Raw genomic sequence first — 23,020 nt, 5'->3', positions numbered from 1 at the left:
TGTGCACATTTCCCACACTCCTAAATGAACCACCCTACCGAGGTAAGGCCGTTTTGGAGAGATATGACAAAAATGACGTTAACAGCATGGTCAGCATGGGTGTTCATACAACCTAAGTTTATGAGCTCATACTGTTGGTCACTACCTTTATAGATTATTCTTTACTTAGGGAGATTAGAGATACACCTTGGAAATAGACACCTTTCCTCTCCTTGAGGAACTTATTAAAATGTAGACTACTGGGAAACACTGAAGCAAGAGACCCTCTGCGTCCCTGGCTGATCACTGATTGGCAATAATTCAGCACTGCTGTAGCCTCAGATGCTCTTGAGACCCTGGGAAAGATAAGCTGCCTGCCATTATGCAAATTAGATTAGGCCCAGAGATGGACATTTCCATCTGCAGCCCCGAAATACTAGGAAAAAAGAACTCTTTTCTTACTTTTGGCCTCTGTATTTGTAGAAATTGAAAGCCTCAGAAAAAAATGTGACTGTCTGGCCAAGGCACAGCTTTCTTTTAATTTGAGAATGTTTTATCATGCAAAGAACAGACTTGGAACAGGTGAAGCTGGTTAGGGAACACCTTTTTGTACGTATTTTGATTTGTGAATGTTTTGCTTGTTTCTTAAAGGTTGACTTCTTATTTTTTGATTATAAAAATTTTTGGTTTGGTTTGTTTTTTTATTGTTTAATTAAATTTATTGGGGGTAACATTGGTTAATAAGATTTTATAAGTTTCAGGTATACAACTTTATAATAGAACATCTGTATATTTCATTGTGCGTTTCTTAGTCTTCTAACTAATCGGCTGGCTGCCTTTGGCCAATTCACTATTCATTAGCACCTCCACCAGGGGGCAGGAAATCAAATTTTAATCCTTGCCAGCTACTCTGAATAAAAAGTTTAGCGATAAACAAGAATGGAATGTGAGCTAGATTTGGATTTCAATATTTAAACTCTATATCTATTATTATAAAAGAATTCTCGGTAAAATTAATACAAACTGATTTAATTTTGTATCATAGACACTGTAGTTAAGTAACACACATTAAACAGATAAGTCTCTTTAAATTAAAACCTTACTCTTGAACATTTTTTTCTCTTTTTTCCTTCTAAAAATATGACTTCAGAAAAAGTTATCTCTGATACTGATTACCTATGAATTTTACCTAAAAAGATCTTTGACAGGTCAAGGTACATACCCGAAACATTTTGCTAACGTTCAAAAATTAAACTTTTAGCTGCTCTATTCCCTACAAAGGCAAGAAGTACTTTTAAAAATAATTGTTTATTATGGAGTTTTAAGACAAGCATATTCATGTAGTATCTGAATAATAAATTAGACTTACTTGAATATCAACTTCAGATTTTGTACTAGTATTCTGCAGAAATTTCTGAGAAGAGATGCAATCATCAGCATATTACACATTGCATCAACTCTTCCTAAAAGGGGCGGGGGAAACAACTGTTATTTTATATCAGCAAAGATTTATTTTCTCAATTGTGGACAAATGCATAGCAAGTCATTTTACAGGTTGTGGTATATATATAGATAATGGTAGCGGCCTAACCAAAAATTGAAGTGACTACATTTTGTCATCTCAGTGTAGCATATTAACAAATATATGTTTTTCTTATTAGCTATCTAACAACTATTAAGAGATCACCTTGAGAAGCCCCTCTTTAAATTGCACTGTTAACAAGGCATCCTCTGTGTGCTCATTACTAAGGTTTGGTGGATCCCATTTCTGATACTAGAGATTAGAAAGCAGGATTAAGAACAGCCTCTATAGCTAACTATAGCACATGACAGAACAGGATGGCCGCATTTATCTACCAGTGGGACTCCACCATGCTCCACGCCTACCCATCTTGGGAATATAATGATTTCCGAAAATGTTTAAGCATAGTTTGAAGGACTTTGAACTTTAATTTTTAAATATATTCTAGGGATCAAATTTGGATTTGAATAGAAATTAAATTTTGTTACCAGTTTTAGCTCTTAAGGAAAAATTGTATTGAATCCCTTTTTCAGTTCAGTAGAACCAAAGGAAGAAAGAGGGAAAAGGTAAATCATTTAATGGTTAATGATCTATTCACTTGTAGAAATGGTATATCTAGCTAGTGATGTATTTAACTAATGTGTATAGCAAATCAGTAGAGCTTTTATTTGCTTTTTTTAGCTATCAAATTGTTTAGTTACAGATTAAAACCATACACGTGGAACTTAACTTATTTACCATTGTACTAGAATTTGAAAAAGCAAGCAGGACATGGGGAAATATTCATTCGAAGGCTATGAAAGGCTACAAAAGGCCATCTCACTAATAACTTGATCAGTTGCGATGAGATTACATCAGGGGTATGTCTCTGTGGTATAATATTTTCATAAGAGCTAAACTTTTTAAAAGCTGAAGAACCAAGGGACATTCTTCTCTCAGAGCCCATGGTGTACTAAAAATTCAATACAGTCATGGCCGACTGACTAATCAAGCCATTTATGTGCCTACTCTGCTAGTGACACCCGAGTTGCTGATTTTTTTTCCTGGTTATTTAACCAAAACCATGAGCCCTATTGAGTAAAAAGGAAATTTTCTTAATGAACTTCCTTTTTTTATATGCTCGAAAAATACTTTTATGTCAGGACAGCAATGAATTATATAGGTGGGGCTCGTCTTTTAAAAATACATCCCCGATTTGAATCTTCTATTACTTCAGGGGAAGCTTTGTACACAGATGTGCTAAGAAAAGCAATTTTTAAAGAGCATTTTTTAAATGCATACAGAAATTTCAGTGATGGATACAGAAGAGGGGAGGAGATTTTACCTTGCAGATTCTCTGCCTGGACACTGTGCTTCAGGGATGGGCTAGAACAAGTCAGCCAGGAGCCGCCATGGGAAAAACTGAACGGGACCCTGCTGTCGTAGGAGGCGATTTGTGAAAGTTTTATGTGCTGTAAAGTCTGTGCTGGACAGAACCCCCTTTCCCATTGGTGAAACTTTTGTTAATATCCCCAGCGTATGGACATGGACCGGCGGAGGGAGGACGCTCGGAACCCAAAGCGCAAGCCACGCTTAATGGAGGAAGATGAGCTGCCCTCCTGGATTATTAAAGATGACGCTGAAGTGGAAAGGCTTACATGTGAGGAAGAGGAGGAGAAAATATTTGGTAGGGGGTCTCGCCAGCGCCGGGATGTGGACTACAGCGACGCCCTCACAGAGAAGCAGTGGCTGCGGGTAGGTGTGGCTTTCTTAACTGTCTCTGCTGGTGGAGTTTCTTGTTGGCTTGGAGAAATCAGGAGCTGAGATGAGAGCTCAAATTCTCTAAGGGACACAAGTTGACAGTAAAAGAGGAGATGGCCTTTGAACATAGATAAAGTCATTCTACTGTTGCAGTGGAGTCATTCTACATGTCAAGGCAGTGTCTTGAAATGTAATGAAGAGTTCTTTGCTGGAGCTCAGTTGGCCACTGGAAGCACAGGATTATTAGAGCTATGAGACCCACTAATGTTTTATGACCAATTACCTGGTCATGCCTCACTCTCTTGGAGTTAGAATCAAAATGTGGAAGGGGCCTTAGAGATCCTTTTAATTCCCCCCCCTCATTTCATGGATCTTTAATTGGAGTTTTACTTTTCCAAGTCCTGCAGAGATGGTTCAGGGACAGCAGTTTTCTAACTGCATTGTCATTTTATTAAAGCTGGAAGGTGACTCTGTACTCTCTTGGTTTTACAGACAAAACAGTTGTTGCCCAGAGAGGTTAAGTGACTATACAGGATCACACGGCTTTCTAGAAATAGCGGAATCAGTGAATGCTGTTGCATTGGCGTGTTCATTCTCAGTTGGATCTGATCTGTCCATCGCAAACAAAGACTAGGGTTTGGGACTTGGGTCACTGACGCTTAAAAATGTTTTTCTTTAGTTTGGGTCCCCTCACCTTTGGAAAATGTTGATTTCTCATTTTGACTGAAGAATGAAATCTCAGAAGTTTCCTTGGTGAGCACAGGAATATCAAAAGATTCCTAGGAGCCACATATGTGAATGCCAAGGCCAGTGTGAATCTTCCATTTGAATGTTTGGCCCTACTTTCTGTTAGTGGGATCAGACTTAGTACCTAGACAGACAGATCAATCTGGGATATGCATTCCAGGCAGGGCCAGTGAATGCATGCTGGAAATAGTAACACAGTTGGGTGAAAACCAAACAAAATAGAGGCTGTTGTTGCGAGTTGTTCATTTTATCAAAAGAGAATACAGTTCTCAAGCTTTGTAAAACATGGGTTTTTAGGACCCAGGTTGTAAGTAGGTAGGTGGGTAGAAAGGCAATGGGAAGTAGTTTGAGACTATGTGTCAATGGCAGACTGGTCTTGGCACCACTGGAGATGTGATTTACTCAGGATGTTGTATGATGAGAGAGACGTGATCTGAATTTTGAAAAGATTGAAGTCTGTGGTATTCTGTAAGGAGAGAGACTAAGAAGACATTGCTCATGTTTATGGTCGAATGACGGCTATGAAATATAACTTTTGTGTGATTGTTTTACTGTCATATCCAACTATTCCAGTGACCTCAGTATACAGTTTTATGGATTTCTTTTGTTTCACTATTGTGTGGTTATAGCTGTATAAGTAAGATTCATTCTATAATGTGAAGAGATTTGTGTTTATTGAATATCATTTCTGAGCTGATGAAAATCTATTCCCTTTTTCTTTTATTTTAGCAATAAATTAAATACCTGGAGAACTATTACAGGAGATGAGACAATGATCTAGGCCAGCCTTTTAAAGTCAATCTTTATATATGTATAATCTCCAGATATTACAAGCAAAATATTCTTGTTTATTGGGCAAGAATATAACTGAACTTTTCATTTTTTTATAATCATTTGGAAATGCTCTTAAGTAAGATTATTAATCTTAGAAAGTTTATAGGTTTAGAATACCTCATTTTTTTCTCTTTTCATTCAGTTTCTATCACTAATGATTAGCACAGTGCTTAGCCTGTAGTAGAGACTCAGTGAATGTTTGTGAAATGAAATTATAACCTTATAAGAGGAAAGTGGAAAGTTATTAACTTATCAGTAATGTTAGGATAGCATTTCTCCTTCTAGTGTATCTAGTATACCTTTTTTTAAATCTAGAAATGGAAAATAGTTTTTTTTACAAAATTAAGCTGTGAAATTGATGTTCATAATTTTCAACCTAAGATGTATTGCAAGATATCAATGTCACCGAAGAAGGATAAAACTGTTCTTAGTGTAGCTTTATTATTACTATGTCTTTTTCTCTTTTGAAAACTGGATGTCCATTTTTGGTATGAGATGGTAACTTGCTGTTAACAAGAACGTGCAATTAATTCAGAGTGCCCCCATGGCCTAAGCGTTCAAAATAAACGCTTACTGTCATTTGTTTTCTTGTTCACCCGTAGCACTCCTACTTAATATCAGTCTATTAAGCTTTTATGATAATAAAATTATATTCAAGGGGTTTCCATGGGCCTGGATATGAGATGTTCTCAACTGGCTTATGATTGAACACGTTGAGCAAACCCAGCCAACACAGCCTTGAAAGGGAATTTGGCAAGAACTGTCGTGTAAGAAATGCTGTAACAGGGCTAAAATAATTCTTCTTTTTCCTGGCAATGTTGTACAAAGCCTGCTTGGCAGAGGCACTGAAGATACATAGAATCCCAGAGCTGGAAGGCAGCTGAATGGAGCAGCTACCCATCCTGTGCTTAAATCACAATCTCTGTAGTGCCCCTGCCAAGAGGCTGGCCGTCCCTAAAGGAAACACTCTGCCTTCTTGTCTGCCTCACCCCTCCAGTTCATGGTCAGCCCGATTGTTAGTTCTTCCCCACGTTGAATGGAATCTTCTTTTCTTGTAGCTGCTCCTCACTGGCCTTGATTCCATTCCCTGTGGTGAACCGAACAATATTTTTCCTCTTTTTAGTATCACATCCCACTGGTTAAAATATTCGAGGACTTACGTATAGTCTGGAATGAACTTTCTACCCTCCTTTTTCTTTTAAACTTTTCTCAACCTTCAAGGCCCAGTTCAGTTGCCCCCATTTCTGTGATGCCTTAGCAAGTCAATACTAATCGCACTTTCCACTATATTCTCATTTTTCTCTGCTTGTCCTCTGTCACAGCTCAAATCCAGTGCCCTGGTTTTCTTGGTAGTTATCGACATTCCTGCCTTCCTGACTAGTCAATAAGCTGAATCTTGCTAGAACTTATATCTTCCGTGTCCAAATAGTAATTGCCCATTGATTGCCAAATTGAAATAGCACCGATTGATGTATAAGAGTGTAGCCTAGGGTAACGTTCACTGCGGCAACAGATGAAACTAAACATGCCATATTTATGGGCCTATCTAAACAAATAAGTAGTTTTATTTCTCGTGTAAAAGTCCAACGTGGGCACTCCTGGTTGGTGGGGGCAGCTATTCTCCATGTATCCTCTCCATTCAAAGATCCAGGCTGCCAGAACCTCTGCCAGCTTAAACATCCTCACCCCAGTGAGCTGGAAGTGGGGAAAACAGCATGGAGTGCTAGGTGCAGAGTTCTAATGGGCTAGTTCTAAATGGTTCCATATCACTTTGCTCACACTCCATTGGCTAGAACTCAGTCATGTGGCCACCCTAGCTGTAAAGAAGACTGGGAAATATGGTCTGGCTATGCGAACAGAAAAATGAGATTTTGGTGACTAGGTAGCAGTCTCTGCCTCAGATCTCTTAGGTTAAATTTAAGTCATAGGATATAGCCACTTTCTTTAAAACTTTTATTATGGATTCATCACAAACAGGTTTTATTTTATAATCATAGTATACTAAAAATTCCCACAGTGTCCTTTAGACAATCTGTTTAGTTGGAAAATTTAAAAAAAAAATTTTTTTTTCTTGTATTTGTAATGTTTTAAATGAGAAGGATCATAATTTCCAACACAGCTCAGTTTTTTTTGTTTTGTTTTGTTTTGTTTTGTTTTTTTAAAAAAGGTTTTTAGGTCATTTTGAAATTCCTGTTTCCATTGAAGAAACTTAAATTTCTTTGGTGTTAGCCAGTCTCGAGTTAACGTCATCTTTTTTGGGGTAGTCAGTTCAACATTTATGTACCCTACGGGCTGTTTCTCTCTTCTCCTGGGGCCTCCTGTCCCATCATCCTTCTTAGATGGTATCTGGATAAAGGTGAAAGCTGGCATTCAGGGTGTACACCCTGGTTCTCCCACTACACTGTGGGTCTCCTCTGGACTCATGCAGGGCTACTGGTCTGTCCTGTGTCTGGATGTCTTGACCTATATCTGGTCCCAACCTTTTGGAGACTTTGATGACAGTTGCTGTTGAAGGCTGGGGTCCAGGCCAGAGTCTCCAGTGGGCAGCTTTTCTGCACTCTGAAGTCACGTGAAAACCTCCAGCCTCTCTGGTCTCATAATGCTCTCAGCTCTTCTTTGTCCTTTTTAGGGATCTGCAGACTCTTGGCTCTTTCTTCACACTGTGCTGAAACATACAGGATAGTCTAGCTCATTTTCTTAGAACTTGCTAAGTCGCCACCAAGGAGATGGTCAAGCCTGAAGCTTCTAAAATCTGATGGTTGGGCAGGTCAGGGAGCTCTTTCAAACAAGCAATACAAAAATGTCTTACTTCTGCAAATTCCGTAAAAGTATCTGACCACATGAACACATAGTGAAGACCCTCCCAGAGCCTTGGAAGGAGCTTGTGAAATGAGAGTCCTAAAGCTCACACGTCATTACTTTCACAGTAAATCTACCTCTGGGCATTTTTAGGGCCTCATTCCTCTTGCTCCCTGCACCCACACCCCAATGGGTGAGTATTCCATTTCAGCCCCATTTAGATGTACCATAGTTCAGTTCCAGAAGTAACTACTCAGAATTAGCATAGACCCACAAGGCACAAAGGATTCAAAGTTCCCAATAAGATTGCACTTACTTCAGATACCAGCTGTAAGTTCTAGGCCAGATGTACTACTTCTGACTGACTGGCTATAAATTCAAGGCTTCTCGTGACCCCCTCAGGTTTGTTAATTTGCTCTAATGACTCACAGAACTCAGGAAAGTGCTACTTGTGATTAGAATTTTGTTATGAAGGATGCAAATCAGGAGGACCAGCCAAATGAAGAGGTAGATACATAGGCCGAGGTCTGAAGGGGACACAGTTTCTCTGCCCTCTCCTCACGGAATCAAGGCACGTCACCCTCTTGGCACATCAATGTGTTCACTAACCAGGAAGGTCCAATGAGGTCAGTGTGGAGTTTTTGCTGAGGTCTTATTATGTTGGCACGATTAAGTCATTGGCCAAGTGATTGAACTCAGTCTCTAGCCCTCTCTGCGCCCCGCCCCCTCGCCGCCCCCCAGAGAGGTTGGCTCAAGGTTTCAACTTTCTAATCATGTGGTTGGGCTTTCTGGTAACCAGCCCCAATCGTGAAGATATCTAGGGAACCACCCTGAGTGACCTCGTTATCATAACAAAGACACTGCTGTCACTCAGGAAATTCTGAGTTTTAGAAATTCAATTGCCAGGAACCCAGAACAAAGGCCAGATAGATTCTTTTATACAACAAGTAGCAATATCCTCAGGCCTGGGACCTCTTACCTCTCTTCTTTTTGACCCACTCTCTTTCTCTCCAGGGAAGAGGCTCTCTGTCCTGCCTTCCTAACTTCCCATCCACATGTGGCCTGGCCTAAGTGGGCTGTACCATGGCTCTTAGTGCACTTCTGAGGATCCCTGTCCACTAGGCTTAGCTCTTAATTTGAAGAGCCTTTGGAATTGAAGAAACTCTTCTCTGTCAACAAAGCCTGATTCAGACTGCTGTTGATGGTGGGCTCACAAATCCTAGATTGGAAGTCAGTGGTGTCATTTGTCTTTGCATACCAACTTTATCCTAATCCCCCTCAAGGCAGAGCGTTTCTCCCTGGAACAGGGAATCAACTCTTAGAAAGTGTGGGAAAGAATGTTGATGTAGTTTTAAAAATATTACATCCGTTACCATTTCATAGCTTTCCCGCGGTACAGTCAAGGTGATAAAAGTGCTAAATTATGTATGATATATACATGTGTGTGTGTGTGTGTATTTGCGCACACACAATAATTGGCTCATGTTGATAATTTCTTGGAAAAATATCTTTGTTTCTTTACGTGTGAGAGTGGGCATTTCATTGACCTAAATTGGCAGACGTCTGATGAGCTGAGTGGGACGGATATTTTTAGTTTAACTTTAACCATGTGTGTACTGACCGTGATGTTTCTAGTATTGTAACCATCATTGAAATAGGGGCTCCATAAAATTGGGGTAACTAGGAAGCCAGAGAGTGGGCTGAGGGCGTATTCTGAAATGCCTGGCTTTTCTATTCTTCCTGTTCTTTTAGTCCTTCTGCCAACTTCAGAATCCTTCCCTTCCTTAAAACATTGTGTTACATTCCAGAATTTATTTAATTGCCAAGTGAGTGATTTGTGCCCTGCAGCACTTGAAGATAATTGGAATACAATCTAAATTATGTGCTCTGTATAATATTTAATTGCCAGCCCGATGAAGGGAGTGAACTTCAGAGAGTTATGCTTTTGTTTCATAGTGTATCTGATATCTCAAAACTATTATGTGGAAAGTCCTCATTTGCTGGTGTCTGTGTGGTCCTGATACATGAGTGTAATGATGCTTCTTTTGGTATACATTGTAAGTTCCTGGTGATGAAGGAAGGTACCTCTGGATTTTTGCAATGCCCTGTAAAGTTGGGCCCCAAACCATGTTATGTAAATGATGGTGATAAGACTCACTTCCTCAGATCTTTAAATCTGGCAATAGATACAGCTAGTTTGAGAAGCCATGGGGCTTCAAGAGAGACCTCCGGGGAGAGGCAGCATACAACACCCTCTTTTTCCTCAACCAGTCTGTCACCAGAATAAGTGCTTGAGGGTCCCAGGATTTACAGGCCTAAATTTATGTCTACTGACCACTAAAAGGGTGTTTGGTGTTTCACCTTCCCAAATCTCAAAGTAAAGAAAAAAATTAAGACTCTTAAACCATATAACAGCAGGAGATAATAAGTATAGTAAAATGTGACACCTCTTAATGAAATTTAGTGTGTGCCTTAAAAAGATACATCACACCAGGGTGCAAATATAGGAGAACATCCCCTAGTTGGCATTCGACCACAACCATCCCCGGCCAAACTCTACAAAGGAAAAAGGCCAAGAACTCCATGGAGAGCTCGTCATAAAGAACTGGGAAAAGTACAAAAAAGTTTAAAGACATTGAGATTTCAAATAAAATGTTTGAAATACACCATGAGAAATAACAAAATATTTCCTCACCTATATGTAGAAGATTTTTCTCTCTCTAGAAATCCTTGAAACAGGACAACGTCCCCTCTGTTTGGGCTGGATTAAATATGATCCAGCCTGAAATCAGAGACCAGGGCTGGAATCTCCTGGCTGTGATCACTGTTGAGAGCATCAGTGAGATGTACTTTTCTACCAAAATATCTTATTTTATAATGACAAGATTTTTTTTTTGAGCCTTTTATCTAAAGAATGTGCATTAATACCTAATCGTTTGCCGCTTCTCTTTTATTTAGTCACTTTAAATAATCTTTCCTTGATTTTTATATAGGATTTAAAAATTGTTCTTTTTTTTTAATCAAATGGCATTTTTAGTTTTTAAAATTGGGTCATCAGATTTACTGGGGCAACATTTCTAGCAAGCTGCATTTCCGTTTTTATACACAAGGGAGAGCTAAGGCCCCAGTAAATAGATTTGAGTTTTGCCAAATTCCAGGTTCTTCTGTACTTCAGAAAGGACGTACTGAACTAATTAATGGCAGTAAGAATTGTGAATTGTTTGGGGAAATATTTGACAATAGCAAAAGAATTTTATAACTTTCTACAACTTTTATTTTTAAATCCATTCGCTAGGTCACTTTCACAGCAATTATACCCCCTTTTGTCAAAATTCAGTAGGGTAAATTCAATACAAGAAGAGGGCCAACTGAAATAAATATTAAAGGTTAAGAAACGAGAGAGACCTGTTTCAAATGATTTTCTTAAAAATTATGATGCCCGGAACTTCTGGTTTCAAGTTTTATCCTTTACCCATCTCTGAAATCTAACTCAGTCGTTAAAAGTAAACGTGAGAGATTCGAACTGGCTTACAGAGACTAACCCAGCCCAAATAAGTTCATATTGTCTTTACATGGAGTAAACTACCGCTGAGAAATGGATGGTTTTAGAAATATATCTGCTTTTTTCGCATCAAGATTTGGTTTTGTCCTGTGCTTTTTAAAAGCAATAAAGCTATGTGAAGAAAAAAAAAGTTTTTAATTTTTTATTTATTTTTAACAAATAAAAATGTATATATTTGAGATGTACAATGTGATGTTTTGCTATAGGTAAACATTGTGCAATGACCTCATTCATGGAGTGGAGTTGGGAGAGAGTATAGTTAAGGAAGTTAGAGATAGGACAGGGTGACTTTTCTGTCAGTGGGTCCATGTCTGAACTGTGGCTTTCATGTCTTCTATCTGGGGCATGGAGGACAGTGGATAAGAGCGTCATCAACTTTGGAATCTGATGACCTAGAGTTCAAATCCCAGCTCCACCTAATTAGCTCTGTGACCTTGGGTGCCTAGTGTAACCTCTCCGAGCTTCCTTGTGGGATGTTCTTCACAGAGTTTTCTGAAGTATAAATGTGTATAACATAGAACTTACCATATAAGAAGAATTTTCAGAAAAAAAATGGCTATTAAGGAAAAAAGTATTAAATAACTTTGGAGAAAACTAACAGATAATAGGAAAAGAAGAAAAGAATACTTTTGTTTTGTGTCTCTCTCCTCTGATTTTCTACCTAACCCTCCATGCTTGCAGGAAGAGCACTGGGGATAGCGGTGAGGAACCTGGGCCGCAGGTCCTGGCCCTGCCGCCCGCTAAGTCTGTGATATTAGACAGGTCTCTGGACCCTCCTGGGTTGAGTTGCATTATCTTTGATTTGCAGGATTTTTTCCCACCTATCTAAAGACAACCTCCCAAATCACATGAAGCTTTTACTTTTACTTTTTACTATGGTTTTAATACTGGTCATCCTCTGCTTTTTTTTATATCAGGGGTCCATTCATGGAGGCTGTTTAAAAGCAAATTCAATTCAACCCTCATTTATTGAACATTGAGTAGGTTGAGCCACACTTGGTGCTTGGACTGGGGAAAGCAGTGCTAATTGTCAAGTTTCTATTTCCTACCATCGTGGCTGGCCCACCTTATTAGTTCAATTGAGAGCAATATTACTATTAGAAGTAATATTGTACATTTAGCCACCTTGAAGAGCTTGTTTAGAGCAGGTCTCCAAGTGTACACAGATGGGAATTAATAGAGATTAAAATAGATTGTGAGATGCTCTAACTTGGAAGGCTTTTAACTGTTCAGGAAATCAGTAGAGTTTAAACAATTATGTTTCCTTTTTTATGCTAGAGTGTTAGTGTCATGTCTCTGGGGGCATTATTTACAATTTTCCTTACCCCATGCTCAGACAGTGGAGAATGGAAAGGCAACTGCCTCTTTGGCACTCAGTTTGGCCTCCAGACACGAAGATAAGGGGGTTCATCTCTTGGCTGCTTCTGGGAGACCCAAGCCAATCTAACAGACATACCTGTGCTTCTGGGGTTTCTACCCACCCTTCTTGGCCCACAAGTGAGGAGAAATACAGCACAATAGATCTCAACATCCTTGACAAAAGAAAAAGAGATTCAGAGATTTAGGTGCCAAAATAATGAGCTGGAGCTTGTGACATTTGTAGATTCCTGGCATTTTGGAGGAATCAGCTTTTGTAAACAGCTTTTGCGCTTTGTTTACAACAGTTCAGGTGGCTACCCAGAGAAGTCAGAGTGTACTTTCCACAGCAAATACCAAGTCTGATCACCCCCTACACACTACTCCCCATATAAAACCTTCCAGCGGCCTCCCATTGCAAGTGCAATTAAACATGGCCTCTGAGGCTGGGGCCATCTGGCCTCTGCCTGGCCCTCAGATCTCATCTTCTCCCTTTGCTCTCTGGGTGGCTGCTACGCTGGACTGTCTTTCTGGTCCTTTGAACTTCCTGGAAGCCTTCTCAGGTCATTCTATAGCTGTCTCCTTGTCCTAATGGTTTCTTTCCAGAGATATCCCACTCAACCACCCTAGCTGAAAGAGCCAGGCCCTGCCAGTAACTGTCACATAACCTGTGCCAATTTTCTTCATGGCCCTTGCCACCATCTAAAGGTTATCTCATTGTCTCCTTCCACTAGTATTAAGCTCTAAGAAAGCCAGGACCCTTACCTTTATAGACTACCGATATATGCCAGCACTTGAGTAGTATCTCACGCATAGTAAGCACTCAATGATTATTTGTGAATAATGAGCGTACCAGCCAGAAATGGGGGCTAGCAGAGGAGATTTGGCTGCAGAGTCACTCTAATCCTGTGGGTATTTTTGACCAATATGTGTCAAGGTAGAAATTGCTGGCGTGCTTTCCCATTAGATTCCAGTGGTTTGTGTCTTCGTGTAAAGGTTTCTTAAAAGAATTCTAAAGGAATGCAGTTTTGACATAAATGCTCTTGAACTTTTCAAGAATTTGAAGGCTCTGTTCTAATTTCAGAACACATTGATGAAGATTGTTTAAATATGCACCAAAAGTACAACCATTGCTTCAACCCAGCTCTTCCTCAGAAATTTTCATAGATTTTACAAACAGCTGTCCTCTAGCTTGAACTCTCTTTTTTTTTTTTTCAGCAAAAACCAGATTAATACATCTAATCTAACTTGAAATTAAAAGAGAAAAGAAAGTACTAACTTAATTGGGTTTTCATTTTTAGTTTAATACAAGAAAGTCCTCAATAAAGAATGTTGATTTTAAGTGTAATGCCATCTACCTTTTAGAGGGCTTCCTTATTTTCTAAAGAATGTTGAATTGTCAAAATCAAGAAAAATTGCAGATGGGATTGTGAAGCTTTGCCCTAGGCAAACTCGATTCTTGTTCTGCAACTCCTACTAAAATACAATACTAAAGTCACTGTGCTCACGGTCCATCATAGAAAGCATATTCCTAACGTATGATGCTGGGTTTTTCGGGGTTTTTTTTTTTTTCATACCTTTCTCTTGGACTTGGTAGAATATTTTCCAAAAATTATTTAAAGTGCTATATTCAAAACTTCAGCTTCATCAAGGTTGCCAGTGGTTCTGTTCTTCTTTTCCACTTCGTGGAAGGAGCACAGGGACTCAGGCAGCAGGATGTCAGAGCTCTGGGTCCAGATCTGTCATTTTGCTGTCTGATGCCTTGGATACACTAAATCACCTCCCTGGGCCACAGTTTCCTCATCCATGCATTGGAGTCATAAAGTGAGGGAGAGAGCATGGCCCGTCTCTCCTGCCCTATCCTTTGATTTTGCCCTAGGGTGACTGACCCTATAAAGAACTATATGGATTTGCCCTGGTCTAGCTCCAACTCTGAGACTCAGCTCGCAGGAACTAAAACTCAAGGCATGGATGGTGAGAGATTTTTCTCCTTGTTCTTAGGCTTTCTCTCAAAAAATACAGATTTGGCAAGAGGTTCGCTAGCATGTTGGTGGACTGGGTACATGATCCAATGTGTAGAGCTTTCGGGACAAACTGGTTGTCTATAGCATTTACATTCTGTGTGCTGACAGGACATGATGGACAGGACTCAAATTGGCTACAGCTGGTGACAGCAGTGCTTACCTGTCACAGAAGGCTTCTTTTCCTACACAGGTGATTGGGGGCTTCAGCATTTCTGTATAGACCAAGACTAAGAATTTTGTCATCAAGAAGAAACTTTTTTTTGTCCCCTGCGCACTACCTTCCAGAGTACTTACCAGCTACTAAATGGATTCATCTTATTCATTGAAGCATATCAAGTCTCCCCACAAATTATCAAGACTGAATCCATTTGCATCCACTTTAATTCACTAACAGCCATACCTGTCCTCCTGGTAAACTTCAATTTAATATTCCAACACACTGATGTCATGGAATATTATTGGAAGGCATTGGGAAGGATATTGTGGTGTCCAACAGACGGTACTGTCAACATTCCAGGGGAATCCCAGACATGAATATTTGTTCTGCAAGATAATTATTAAACCCAGCTTAGGGGTTTTATTTGCCACCATTGTATCGTGTTACATAAATCTTGATGATTGACTCTTTTATTAATTGTATCTTTCTGCATTTATAATCAGCACCTGAAAACCTGAAGCTTCAGTTTTTTTTTTTTTTTTTACATGAACTTTAAAATAAAGTTTGTTTGGAGGCATTTCCCCATCAAAAAAGCATAACAGGAAATACAGAATCAGAGTGAGGGTAAGAAAATAGAATCACCTGTAATCTCATTGACCTTCACAGATCCAGGTTGGAGAAGGAGCCAAGTAAAATCACCAACAGGGGTTATTTTGGTGCCCTTACGGTTTAGAATTATTTTTAACCTGTGATGAGGCTCAACTCTTTTGTAGCAGTTTTACTAAATCCCACCCCATGCGGCCCATCAAGTCCCAGCCTGTTGTTAGCAGTATTTGCATGTCCTTCCATTCAGTCTTAAGAACACCCTGTTTTCCTGGGCACCAAGCGATTGACTTTTTTTAAAGGCCATTAAGGGATATGTGGGGGCATGCCTTCCCACACTGGATTAGCGATTTTAGCTTCTTCTCGTAAACAGGGCACTTATGCCTCCCCTCCAAGTTTCACAGGCCGCTTCCCCCTCTCTTTTAAAGATGGCTTTTCACCTCTCTCGTGTTGCATAGCTGATGCTTTTTTACTGCCATAAATTTGGCTCACATCATGCTATACCCGTCTCCAGGTATTTTATTTATTTATTTATTTATTTATTTATTTATTTATTTATTTATTATTTATTTATTTATTTATTTATTTATTTTTGGCTTGAGATATGATTAACTTATAACATTGTATTGGTTTTATGAGCCAGGACTGAGTTCTTAATTCAGATTCATTCCCATAGAATTTTCAGGACTTCCGACACAAATTGGACCCTTTCTCTCACTTCCTCAACTGTCTCCTCCCTTCTCCACACCACACAGTGCTGGGCTGGGCGCTGTCAGCAAAGGTCACGTTTTAATCCCCTTAAAAACTTGAAGTTTGTATTTGTCCCATTTAACAGATGAGGAACTAAACTTCCCAGGCCGGGGGGCATGGTTTTTGGATTTAGCATTTAGCTCATGGCAGGTATCTTTGCTTAATGAATGCAGAATGTTGAGTTTATTGCCTTTTATATTTTGAAAATGCATATCAATGCAAGGCGGCAGGGTGGTGGGGGTTTGGTAAAAGACAAATCACATCTCAGTTTACAGTCCCTTTGCCCACTGAGCCGACCTCCTCCTAGCTTGCAAATTCAAGCCACTTCTTAAAAGGGTGCAAGGGCTCAGGTCAGATCAGCAACAGGTGCCTCTTTTGATGACCCTGGGAGGACTTAACTGCTAGAGGTCTTCTCACAGCCTCCTGGATGGGATATACTCGTGAAGGCTGCTAGCTCGCCGCTCCTCTACGGGACGTCTCTTGTGAACTTCTCTTTGCTGAGCAGCAGGACTCTGGGGCACTCGGGTTAGTGTCTTCCCCCTTCTTGTTTGCCTTGTTTTCAGGGGGGCCAAGGCCCCTCGCTGTCCTCCTCCTTAATCCTGTTCAATGAATTGCTGACACAGTTTTGCCTCAGAGTTGAGTAGGGGGTGTTGATCTTCATTGCTCTTCCAGGATCCTTTTCGCCAGTAAGGTTGAATATCTTTTTTAAGCCATTTAACTCTCAAAGCCACAGCAAGAGAGAAGTTTGTACAGGCATACCTCGAAAATATTGTGGGTTTAGTTCCAGACCACTGTAATAAAGCGAGTATTGCAGTAAAGCAAGTCGTAATCTTTTTGCTGGTGGAGGATCTTGCCTTCAGTTTGTAAAAAAAAAAAAAAGAAGAAGAAGAAAGAAAAACAAAAAAACGCAACACCTGTGAAGCGCAATACAATAAGATGTGCCTATATAGTTATCAGTTAAAATGAAGGCAGTTTAAAGTGGTGGGCTGTAGCAGGGCAAATGGGAAAACAAAAATCTTCATTTTGCCCCACTTACCTGACTTATTTTAATTCACTGTGTGATTGCGTAGCCCTCCCTTGAACAGAAATCATTTATGCCGGGCCGGAGAATGTGCTTGCTTGGTAAGCCCTGTCATTTTCAGGAAGAAGAGTAAACAATAAGATTTAGTTTTACTTCAACAAGATGGTTGGATCTCACTGGCGAGTAGGCATCAATCTAAATGCCTTTGAAGGTATTTTGATTAAAATGATTTTTTTTTTTTAATTCCAAAAGAGATTTCAGACGGATAGGAGATTCAGACATTTTAAGACAAAATAAAACTGAAAGTAGAATTAAATAAACAGTGAGTAAAAGTGCTTGTAATGTATTGTGAGAGTACTGGGCGAAGAGGGATCAGGTATGATATTTTGAAAGAAATGGCATTTTAGCCATTTCTTAATAAAAAGATAAGCATTATTTGAGTAGGAAAGGGGGATCATGAGGAGCAGAATTACCAGGCCAAGGGAACCATGTAGAGGCATGGAAATATGTGACTCATAGGTACTGTGACACTGTGTCTGGGGAACATGGAGTATTTATAAGGATAGGAGTGAAGAAAAACTAGGTGGGGCCACACCCTGGAGGCTAAGCATGACCAAAGAAAATGGGCTATATTCTGTCCTGTAGAAAGAATGTAGAGCCTGAACATTGTTGAAATGGGAGAATGAACGATGTGTTCCTCTTTTTAAGCAGAGGGAGTATAAACATTTGTATTATAAAGGATGCATTAAAAGGGCCCTAGAGAGAGGGTGAGGATAACCCATCGGAGGTGGGAGGACATTATATTTGACCATGTGGAAGAGAACTTCCCGAGAGCAAGGAGAAAGAATGGAAAAGATTGTTTGATGTTTATAAATATTAAGATGTTTATCTATTTTAGAGGTAAACTACGAGGTGACTAACAGGACTGCTAAAATGAAATAAGGGAGGCTGATGGTTTTAAAGGTTTCTAGCCTAGATAATTGGTCAGGGGAGGGTGTATGGGACATGGGGCTGCCCTTAGATGAGATAGAAAGTGTAGTTCCAAAGTTCTCCAGCAGAAAGTCCTCCGGGGTCATTAAGAGACACCTCACCTGTTGCTGGTCAGGACATCATACTTATTAGTCACATCTGCTGGGAACACAGAAGAGACAATTGGCCACATTTGCTTGACTGCATATTTACAACTATTATGAGAATGAAAAAGAGGGCCAAAGAAAAAAACTTGGAGAATGTGGTGAGAAAAGTTAAGAAACTCAAGACTGTCGTGTTGCAGGAAGAAAATATTATGGAGCAGTAGGGGAGAAAGTAAATAAAATAGGTTTTAGACAAGACTAAAGATATGAGGATGCAGAAGTAGCTTTGGGCAACTTTTGAAAAATATTCCTGTAGGGGGCTAAGGAATTTTACCGTGCGGCCAGGAAATAGTCTCATCAGTCTAAGTGACCCCAGAGGTTCTCAGTAAAGGGAAAGTGAGAAAGGGGATGATCACTAGAGGGTAATGAGAGAGAGTACAAAGAGTTTGATGCTAGAGTTTCTGATTTTGTTCTTGAAGATTAACACAGAAATACGTAGAACAAAAACATTTAAATTTATTACCTATATATTACTACATGCCAAGAATACTATAGGTATATACCTAAGAGCAGTTTTCCCAGGAAACCCTGTCAAAAAGTTGAATTTATAGTCAACTGTATTTATACTACTACCTTTTCTTCCCTCAGCACAAAAAATAAGGTGTGGTCTTGGTAACAAAAAGAAACATCTAAATGATCTGTTACAGCTGAGAAAGATTCCGAGCAGGGGAAATGGGAGTTGATCATGGAAACTTGGTACAGAATGCATAGGTACCAAGAATTGGGAAGAATGTTCCAGTTGAGAGGTGTGAGAAATCTCAAATGGGGGCAGTACATACGGCGTGCTGTGGTATGAGGTACCGGATTTGTGTCTCTGGTACTGCGGGGATGCTCACGTGCCGGGAAGTGAGGCAAGTCAGAGTGGGTAAAATCCGATTATGGAGATCTCTAGAGTCCAGGAGGGAGACTTGGAATTGATATACTGAGGATAATTTAGGAACTCGAGTAGGACAGTAACCTGATAGAGGGAAAAAAAAAAGTGCTTGAGATCTGACCAATGTGGAATAGCCCATCATTATTGAGAAAAAATTCAGAATTGAGGTATTAAGTCTTATTGCAGGAGAGAAGACTGCATGACATAAAAGAACAAGCAAGGAAATGGGAATTTCTTTGTGGCTCCCCATTTTAAAAAGAAAGAACAGCAGAAGCCTTAATCGAAGTAATCAGAAACAGTAGCCGGTTGCTCAAGGAAAATATCAGTTAAGGTGGGGAAAAAGGTATTATGTGTAGAGGAAAATTGTAATGAAAAACAATGTATATCTTGATTAGAGAATGCTGTAGTCTTTTTGCATGAGTGACACTCATCATGTAGTACTTAGGATTTCCAGCCTTGGTATTTTTACAGTTAGAATTTTTTTTTTTTAATTTCAGTTTTACTGAGATAACTGACAAAATTGTAAGATATATAAGGGTACATTGTGGTGATTTTATATTCATATACATTGTGAAAGATTCTCTCATCTAGTTAACACATCAGTCACCTGAGAATCCTGATAGTAACAAGCACAGAGTGCAGACTCTTCCCCAGATTATAAGAGATTATAATTGCCTTTGACAAATTTAAGTGGGCTTTTTTTGTTTTTATTTTAAGCAACTCACTTTTTATGGAGTCTCATTGTACTCACAGTGGAAATAAGAACCCTATTTCTTTTCATAGTTATATTTCATTTTATGCAATACATGATTGAACTATATAGTTCCAGTAACAAATGCAGCCGGCATCAAAATGTTCGGAAACACAACTGACTTGGTATGTGTGTCAAGTGGAGTGAGCAGAGGGTCCATGCTGGGGGCAACCTCGAACCTCGTAAGTGGAGGTCGATTGAAGGAGCCTTTTAACTTCAGATTTAGTCAGGTGCACACCCTCTAAAGTTTTCTCGAGATGCTCTGTTTCTGGAATGCATATTAGGAGATGTTTCCTATATATGAATGCTATTGCCAGTCAGAGCCAGTTCCTGTGTTTGTCTATGCCATGCAAATCGCTGACCATGTTTCAGCCTCCTGGTGTCTCTGCCACTTGGCTCTGCCCTTGTTGATTTCAGCCAGATGTTCCCACCAAAACTGCTGGTCCTGATTATGCTTTAAAATCAGAGATTCACTTTAAAGTTCATTGCATAGCAAATTGTGTTTACAACATAGGTATAGCTCTTAGCTGACCAGTTTTGAATTTTCGGCTTATTGACCTGGCATTAAATAAAGCAGGACAGTCATACTTGACAGAGTCCTATGTATACCTATAAGCATCATACAGAGATAACTTGAACAAATCCAGATTATTGTATTGAAGTTATGTATTCTAAGTTGGTTTCTCAACTTTAACCAGAGTTAGATACTCCTCTACTGATACTATAATAACATGTGTATGTACATATATGTATGTATGTATGTCTCCATGGATCTGTGTATAACTGATACGAGTGTGTATATGGAATTAAATCCGCCCTGGAACCAGCTACCCACTTTCTCCTTCACACAGTGTACTCTGCATATTTTCAGTTGTATTCTCTTTATTCATGGTTTCTGCTCATAACATCTCTGGTCCAGGCACTACCTCATGATCTTCACTCAGCTTCAACTTCTACACTAACTGGACATATTCTTTCACACTTGCACACTCTAAGAGAAGTGAACTAACCCAGCCAATCACTCTCACTTCTGTTTATCCGGAGACCCTCATGCCAGGCCCTGCACAAGCATAGAGACAGGCCACCCTGAGAATGGGGGACCATTCCGACACCCACCAGATGAGACCAGGACAGAGACAAGTTACCTGATAGAGAACATGGCTGCCCAGGCAGCAAGTACTGTGGGCAAGGCAATTTCCTTTAGACCAGCAGTCCTCAACCTTTTTGGCACCAGGGACTGGTACTCCTATGAGAATCTAATGCCTGATGATCTGACATGGAGCTGAGGTGGTGATGCTAGCGCTGGGGAGCAGCTGCAGACACAGCTGAAGCTTTGCTAGCTTGCCCACCGCTTACCTCCTCTTGTGCAGCCTGGTTCCTAACAGGCCACAGATCCGTACCAGTCGTGGCCTGAAGGTTGGGGACCCCTGCCTTCATTAGTACCCCAATAACAAATTTCATGTATTAATTTTCTAGGGCTTCTATAAAAAAATACCACAGATTGGGTGGTTTAAACAACAGAAATTTATTTTCTCACAGTTCTGGAGAACAGAAGTCAGAAGATGCTGAGAGTGTCGATTTGTTCTGAGGCCTGTCTCCTTGACTTGTAGATGACTGTTTTCTCCTCCGTTCTTCAGTCTTCTTTCTGTGTGTATCTGTGTTCTAATCTCTTCGTATAAGGACATCAGTCATTGGATTAGGGCCTACCCTAGTTACCTCATTTTACCTTAATTCTCTCTTTAAAGGCCCTATATCTGAATAGTCGTATCTGAAGTACTGAGAGTTAGAGCCTCAACATATGAATTTGGGGAGTGAGGGGACAGAATTCAGCCTGTAAAACCATGGTATCCTGTGAGTCATTGCGTAAGGTACAAACTTTGCTGCTAGCTCTTCAGTCCACAAATCACTATGTACATAACAGATACACGTTATGATCAGTGATCAGTAACATCATTTCAAAGTGTGCTGGCATTTAGTCACAGCGTCTGTTAAGTCTATGTAGACAGCATAACGTGTAGTTGTGTCTCCTTATCTCCCAATGATAAACCCACACCACATTCTATAAATGATAATCAAGAGAGGGAATCGGCTACCAAAGATAAAAGTGCAGCAAAGAAACAAAAAGTTAACAACACAGCAAAATTGGGTGTGATTAGAAGATTTTTAAATGTTGAAGATAGAATGAGTCCTGCATGAAACTGCAATACAAACCATATTGAAAAAGTCCGTTAAATTTGAAAAACAAGCTAGTGTCACACAACAACGTATTTAATTTTAAACTGCACTAGAAACATGCCACTTATGGTTGAATTTGAGCATTTACTTTGAATTGAACACTACAATAAAAAAAAAAAAAATCAGTTTGGTTAGTATACAGGCCATAGCACTAAAGTTACTTCATTGAAAGAAACTGGCAATCACAAGGAGACTAGAGAAGAATCTTTTACTGCCAAAGTCAGCATGAATTGGTTATTCTGGGGCAGGTTGGTGGTGCTGCCAGGGCAAAGAGTACTGCTGTGAGATTAGCACCCAAGTTTTAAGGATTAGTTTAGGCAGATGGTTATGATGATCATCAATCATTTTACTGCTGATGAGGCAGATATTTTTTGGAAGTCAACTCTATTAAGAGCTTAAGCGAAGAAAGATATAGGATGGCAAAGTGGCCATAAAGGAGAGACTTTAGGTGTTCAGCCAGAGGAACTTAGTGCAGGCAAACTTACATAAATGAGGAAATGGTCATGAAGAAAATGGCGCAGATGTCCCAGAGGAAGTGACACCAGCAAAAAACAAAATTTCAAATTAAAGGAACTTTGAGATATTTCACTGCATTGAAAAGGCGAAGGATAACATGTTGGAAGGTGATCCTTGGCACTTTGCCAAGGCGTAGAAAAGATGTTCGTGCCACGTCATAAGTCATTTCATGAAAAGAAGGCAAGGGCTTTTCAAATACTCTTGATAAGTTTTTGCCCCTCAATTTTTTTATGTTCAATGTTTCTAATGTTTTAAATTAGTATACAAAAAAAAAGTTGTTTTACCATGTTTTCATTTTCCTGTGCATGTATCAGGGCTCCCCAACCCCCAGGTCATGGACCGATATCGGTACCCTACTGTTAGGAACTGGGCCGCACAGCAGGAGGTGAGTGGAGGGCAAGCTAGCAAAGATTCGTC

At 39.7% G+C, this 23,020-nt stretch overlaps 1 protein-coding gene across 5 annotated transcripts in view; it reads left to right on the top strand.

The window, feature by feature from the left end:
- The window catches only part of SMARCA2 (SWI/SNF related, matrix associated, actin dependent regulator of chromatin, subfamily a, member 2), a 158,000-nt gene that overhangs the window by 95,832 nt on the left and 39,148 nt on the right, over positions 1–23,020 (top strand). For all 5 annotated transcript variants that reach the window (XM_025051449.1, XM_006918394.3, XM_015594549.2 and 2 more), the window contains one exon: positions 3,017–3,235. In XM_025051449.1, the coding sequence (XP_024907217.1) occupies positions 3,017–3,235 (219 nt within the window). The remainder of the gene's footprint in view (positions 1–3,016; positions 3,236–23,020) is intronic.

Source organism: Pteropus alecto, unplaced genomic scaffold (genome assembly GCF_000325575.1).
Source record: "Pteropus alecto unplaced genomic scaffold, ASM32557v1 scaffold95, whole genome shotgun sequence".
NCBI classification, from domain to species: Eukaryota; Metazoa; Chordata; class Mammalia; order Chiroptera; family Pteropodidae; genus Pteropus; species Pteropus alecto.
This window is presented reverse-complemented; position numbering and strand designations above follow the sequence as displayed.